A 6,676-nucleotide genomic window follows, 5' to 3' on the forward strand; every position below is an offset into this window, starting at 1 on the left:
ATGTAATAACAGGAGAGTCCAATTAAAGCAAAAGAACAAGACCTATACGAGTTACCACCACTTATTTGTCAAAATCAAATTATTTGTATGAATATTGCTATCCAAATTTTTTGGTCCAAATTTTTTAGTGACATTTTATCATCACTATCACTCTTCTCAGCTGTCTCAAAGCATGCATAGGTCTCGATTGTCAACCTCCAACCATTTATTTCTTAAATAATTACTTTAATTACTTTTCGATAGACAACACCTCTCATTTTTTAATCAAATTATAGGTCTTCAATTAAATCAAGTTCTAGCTCCCAAAATAAGTGAATTAACACCAAGAGAAAAAAAAAAGAATATCTATCTTTCGGCAATTAATAGTACATGAGTTATGACATCCATTGAATTACTTGAAAACAAAGACAGGTCATTCTGAGAGGAATCTAAGTATACTAATCATCACCCGTCCATCTCTACAAGAAATTTAAAAATTGTACTTTGATTGCAAAATTATTATTATTTTTTATTTTGGAAACAATATTGTCCCAAACTCTTTGGACACTTGACTATATAATTCAGTCAAATAAGGACTCATCCCTTCTCTATTTAAATACAAAGATATTATTTTAAATATAAAGTAATAATTTTCAAAACTCGAGCCTAATTTTATCTTTTTTATTAATATAGAATGCCTAAATGGTCCATAATCATCGAGGAATTGGATCCTGTGATTTTATTTATTTTTGAATCAGACTATCATTATTATTACTATTAGCCTCATCATTTTTGGCACAGGTTTGAAGATCTACCATGCTCCGAGATAGAGAGAGAGGACAGAGAGAGGATGACACATACGGCAGATACAAAGCTAATTTCACTTAGCATAATACCAGTTTATTAGGAATAGTAATTCCAGTTACATTTTTTAACAAACAATAACTATAATGATAATTAATTAAATAGTCCGGCCTCATAGATCAGACCATGACTCCTTATGTATATGAATCATTATATTATATTATATATATATATCCATCCTTCAAATATATATTTGGTATATATCAGCAGTGATGATCTGATGATTGATTAAGCGGTTGCAATTGGAGTAGTAGCAGTGCTGGAATCCACGGCCTTCATGGCCTCAAATCTGGGCTCCTTCGCTTGGAACTTCAATTCCCCGTACAGCTTCATATAGTCGTCGAACACAAACTTGGGGTACGCTTGCTTCTTCTCCCCATCGGCTTCCTTCTCCACCAATGCCGGCGCCGGGTATATCACCGCGTCGCTCCCTGGATTGTAAAACGACGCTATCGACATTCTCGTCCCGTCCGTCTGCGCAATCACCCTGTGCAGCACGCTCTTGTACCTCCCATTCGTTATCACCTTCATTAATTAAAAAAAAAAAAAAATTATTAACAATCATTAACAAAAAAGGAAAAAAAAAAAAAAACATTGATTTTCATTTGTTGGTGAAGTAATTTTAATTGAATTTTACCTCGAGCTGGTCGCCGAGGTTGATGACAATGGAGTGGTGCATGGGGGGGACGTCGACCCACTGGTCGCCCTTGAGGAGCTGGAGGCCGCTGACCTTGTCGTCCTGGAAGAGCAAGATGACGCCGCCGGCGTCGGTGTGGGCTCGCAGCCCCTTGATGAGATCTGGCTTGGGACAGGGAGGGTAGTTGCTCACTTTTGTTCCGAAGTTTGGTCCCTTGGATCCGTAGAATGCCTTCTTCAGGTATCCCTTCTCCAGCCCCAAGTTCTCGCACAGCAAGTCAAGCAGCTGCTCTGCCAATTTCTCCAATCTCGCCGCAAAATCCCTCATCACATTCCTAATATTTTTTTCCAAACATGCAATTAATTAACGTAAGAACTGTGAAATTGATGTCTATATATGTATGGCTTATTGGTTGATGTGTTGAAGTAATTAATTAATTTAATTACCTGTAGTCTTCGTGAAGATCTGGGACTTCGGAAATGTTGGAAACAGGGAGATGGCGCAAGTAGAAGGTGCTCTCCCAATCCATGTCCTTCACTTCGTTTTGAACTCCTTGCAGGGCCTTGGCTGCCACCATCTCCTTGAACCTCTGCTCCATGCACTTCCTGTAGTGCTCCTTCGTCATTCTCTCCACTGCGTCCATCACCTCCGGCGGGATCCCGTGGTTTACCAGCTTCAATTTATTGTCCATTAACCGATCATTCACAAACTCAGTCAGTTATATAATAATATTCAACTGTAAACAAAAGCCGCGGCCATTTAATTATTTTGCATTAACATTACATGATATGACCCACTTGATCCATTCGTCACGAGTTTCTACTAATAAAACAAACTCATTGTACGACAATATATGAACCGGAGTTTGAAGGTTAGATTTTGCGCCTTGTATTCAAGTAGATACTCGTAACGAATTGGTTTACTATTATTAAACGCACTCCTCCTCAGTTATGTATCAAAATATATATATATATATATATATATATATATATATATAAATAAGAAAGAAAAAGAAAATCGGTGTACCTCGAAGAAACCCCAGTTCTCACATGCATCATTAATGAGCGCCATGGTGGCAGCTCTCTTCTCCCCATTGAGCTTCTCCATGTTGATCACAGGGAAGTTCTCCATCTCTGTCTCTGTTTTTTCTCTCCTTTTTCACACACAAGAGCAAGAGCAAGAGCAAGAGCAAAAGAGAATGATGTTTAATTAAGTTGCGGGTGAGTTGTGGTGTAGAGAGAAGGGGGTGGATGCCAATTTATAGACGTTAGCAGTAGCGGCAGCAGTAATTTAACTGTGGAAGAGGGTAGGTGAAGGATGAAGGGTTCGCGTGGGGCTTACTCTCATATGCACAAATTCGTTCGATCATTTCATCTTAATTATTTTTTAATTAATAAACTATTTTGTCAATATTTTTTGAGGTGGGTCCGAGTCATCTTTGTTAGGCCTGAATCAGAGACACATGGGCGAGGTCATGGTGCCTTGTTCAACCATCTTTCCTTCAGTCTTTCCTTGTTTCCTCCCGGCTGTGTTTGGACCCACAGTTGATGGCTGCTTCTCTCTCTCTCTCCCCCTCCCCCACCCTATCCCAAAATTTCCAAACAGGCCCTACGAAGGCACCAGGCAGGTGCACCTATATCTCTGTTCCCAAACACCTCCTGCAATGCAGGAATTATTGATTCCTTGCCAGTCTTCTATTGACCCTTATTTTGACCAGTACAAGAGACTCCAATGACCCTTTCAAATCCTACTACTCTATAGTCTATATATATATATATATATATATATATGTATATATAATTTGAATGTTCAAAAATGGGGTTAGCTGGCTCACACTGTCAGAAGGGCAACTGGTTTAATGCTGCTTTAGGGTAGGGTGACCTACATAGAGCCACTGTGCTTTAAACTGGTTTAGGCAGTAGGGTTAGGTAAAAGATTTTATGCAAGTTTGGATGAGGTTGGAGTGGTCGGCATTTCAAAGATTTTTCTTTGTTAGGGCAAGCCAGGAGTGCTACATTTGTTTTATTCAACCAAGGTTACCTGAGATTCCATCAATCTAGCTTGCTAGGAGAATATATATATATATATATATATATATATATATATATTTTAATAATTTTAAATTTTTAGTGATCCCTTTGGATTCGTTATACCAAAAACAGAAAAGTTGATATATAAAATTAGCATGCTCTGGAAGAGATTAGATATATGCGCAGTATTTCTTATTTTTGCCAGGCAATTAGTGGTGGCATGACTTTCGCGCCCAACCCATCCCCAAAGCATATAACAAAGAGTTACATAATTACATACACATTATTTCTTAAATTTAGATTTTTATAAGTATTAATCAAACACAGTTGCACTAAATTTTTTCTAAATTCACTCAAATCTAAATATATACTCTCAAATACACTCGGATATAGTTTCATTAACTATATATATATATATATATATATATATATATATAACATGACGTTATTGACATTTCAAAAATATTACTACTATTACAAGTCTCCAACTCTGTTTTCGAGTTATTAAATGACCACTTTATCCCTTAATTTTTTATTTTAGTTAAAAATATTTTTAAAAAAATACACCCAACCTACTAACTACTCCATCTATTGTAAATGTAAAATAAATAAGCCAACCTTTCCTTTGAAAGAAACATGATTTTTTTTTTAGATTTAAAAAATGTCATGCACTCCCTTGACATTTCATGTTCGAGATACTCATACCCTTTTCTACACTTTTCTTTTTACAAACATCAAAGGTGATCTATGTCATCTACCAAACTTTAAAAAGAGTCTGTGAGATTTTTGAAACTTATGTGTATGTCCAATTCTTTTTGTCAAATTTCAAGTAAAGTTTGTAAAAATTTTAAATTAAAGGAAGTCCACATATTTTCACCAACCTCAAGGTAGATTAATTTCTTTTGTCCTTAGTGATATTTAGACCCTTAGTTAATTTGAATTATCTCTCTATTTTATGAAGTTTAAGAATACATATTTCGTGAACTATATGTAGCACTAATTAAAGTATGAAAATTCATTTGTTAATCAGTTGAAAATTATTGCTAGTGTGATGCATTTCGATGATAGATTTCTAGAAAGATAAGTCAATAAGATGCATCAAAGATAAATTAATTAGGATAATCATGGCACCAAAGTAGAAAGGACATGTAAGCAAATCAGAATGCAATCTCTCTGAAGGTCATCTTAATTATGCTGGAAAAATACTAATTCAAGGATTCTGAAAAATTATTATTATTATTATTATTATTATTATTATTATTATTATTATAGGTTTTGAACATTCTAATTATTAATTTTTATATATTAGGATTAATTAAGTATAACTGGTAATGTGTTGTGGTTGTTATTTGTACTTTTTATACATTAATTTTTTAATTAATATGATTATCATATTTGAAAGATATTATTAAAAGTGCAATAACTATTATAATAACTAGTATATATATATATATATACATGCACATTAATTACAAGTTCAGTGTAACATTACATGTCCTGAATATTTCACTAATCTCATGAAGATAACATTTGAGTATTCATGTATACGTCAAATGCTATAATCTTACGTTTTTAAAAATCTAGATGAGCGAGTCATAAGATATGTTACGTGCATTAATATTTTTATTTTTAAAAATATTTTTTTAAAAAAAATATAGTACAAACAATTAATAAATTTTAAAATTCATATTTTAATTGTGTAAATTTAGATAAAATATAATATATAAAATTATCAATCATTTGTTTGGAAGTATAGAATTCATGTGTTGTATTTGAATTTATATAGACTTAAATAAAATATAGTAAAAAATTATAATTAATTTCTTTCGTACTTAAATAAATTCAAATACAAATTTCAAAATTTATACTCTTCAATAATATTTAAATTTAAACTTTAAAAAACAATACTCCCAAACATAACCCTATTAAAATCGAAAATCGTAAAAGAAAAGCATGAAGTCATGACGATGGAAGAAAAGAGACGAGAGGACTTTAATTTGCACGTCCATGGGTATGGGCACAAACTCAATTACACCACAGATGGGGCATGTTTGGTCAGCGTCGTGGGGGACTCCCACAAGTGTGAATGCCAATATTTTATGAATTCTTGCGCGGCAATTTAATAAAAAGAAAGCAAGCTGTGTACACAGACACGATGGTGATGATGATGAGGCCAAACCATTTAGCCGACTACATGCCCACAACATCCCTTTTGCAATATGGCCAAAGTTAACCTTCATCTTGCATGGCCAACAATTAGGTTGAGCAGGGTTAAAGGTGCGATTTCCTTGAAGGGCGTTTCATCTGAATCAAAATTTGCAGGGCATGGGCAGCCACTGGCCCCCCTCTTTCTTGAGTTGCCAAAATAATGGAAATGGCACTCAATTGACTTTTTGGTGGAAGACAGTATGATCCTTTTTTGGGAACATCGAGTTTGATGGAGTGGAGGATCCCCTATACCGATACTGATCCATTCACAATCCATCTCATGGTGGTGGGCGATTCAAGGTGATGCCTCTTCTTTCCCTCTCTCAATCAAAAGAGGAAAGAGGAGATATCATTACATTTTTGGCAACATGGTGGGCAAGGTAGTTACATTTTCTATCAATAATAGAAAAAAATTAGGTTTGAAAGCTATCTTCAGCACCTAAATGTCTCTCAAGATCATCCAAGATTTTCAAAATAAACATCTTTGCTCCTAATATTATCAATAGTTCTCTTGTAGTCAGATAACATCAAGATATTTCCAAACTTTTCCTTCCTCGCTTGCTGCATCGCTTTCCTAATCGTTATGGCCTTTGCTTGCTACGGTGATTGTGCTTAAAATTTTGCATCATACATAGTAAAAATATTATAGTTTCTTCTCCTAAACATGATACCAGAAAAAGCAAAGCCAGTCAATCAAAACATTTATACTAGAAAGATGTCTTCCAACTGTGATAGACTTGGTAGGAAGCTCGAGTTGCTTATTAGCAAAATAATAAGAGAGCTAATCTGCCCTTCTTGAAGACTACACATAGAGGTTGCTTCATTTATAATCTGTGTTACACTCCATTCTTTGCCTCTAAAAATTTTATCACTTGTACCTTTCTAAATAGCCCACAAGAAGCATGCAACGATAGAAATAAAATTAAAATAAAAAAATAAAAAAACTCCCACTAGTCCA

The 6,676-nt window shown here is 34.5% G+C and overlaps 1 protein-coding gene across 1 annotated transcript; it reads right to left on the reverse strand.

Moving 5' to 3' along the window:
* Nucleotides 1-844: 844 nt before the first annotated feature.
* LOC131148027 (1-aminocyclopropane-1-carboxylate oxidase) lies at nucleotides 845-2,909 on the reverse strand. The gene is made up of 4 exons (XM_058097774.1): nucleotides 2,507-2,909; nucleotides 1,927-2,153; nucleotides 1,481-1,814; nucleotides 845-1,368 (listed from the first exon to the last, which is right to left on the reverse strand). The coding sequence occupies exons 1-4, from the start codon at nucleotides 2,609-2,611 to the stop codon at nucleotides 1,072-1,074; spliced, it is 963 nt and encodes a 320-aa protein (XP_057953757.1). The 5' UTR covers nucleotides 2,612-2,909; the 3' UTR covers nucleotides 845-1,071.
* Nucleotides 2,910-6,676: the final 3,767 nt, after the last annotated feature.

Source organism: Malania oleifera, chromosome 2, assembly GCF_029873635.1.
Source record: "Malania oleifera isolate guangnan ecotype guangnan chromosome 2, ASM2987363v1, whole genome shotgun sequence".
Classification (NCBI taxonomy): Eukaryota; Viridiplantae; Streptophyta; class Magnoliopsida; order Santalales; family Ximeniaceae; genus Malania; species Malania oleifera.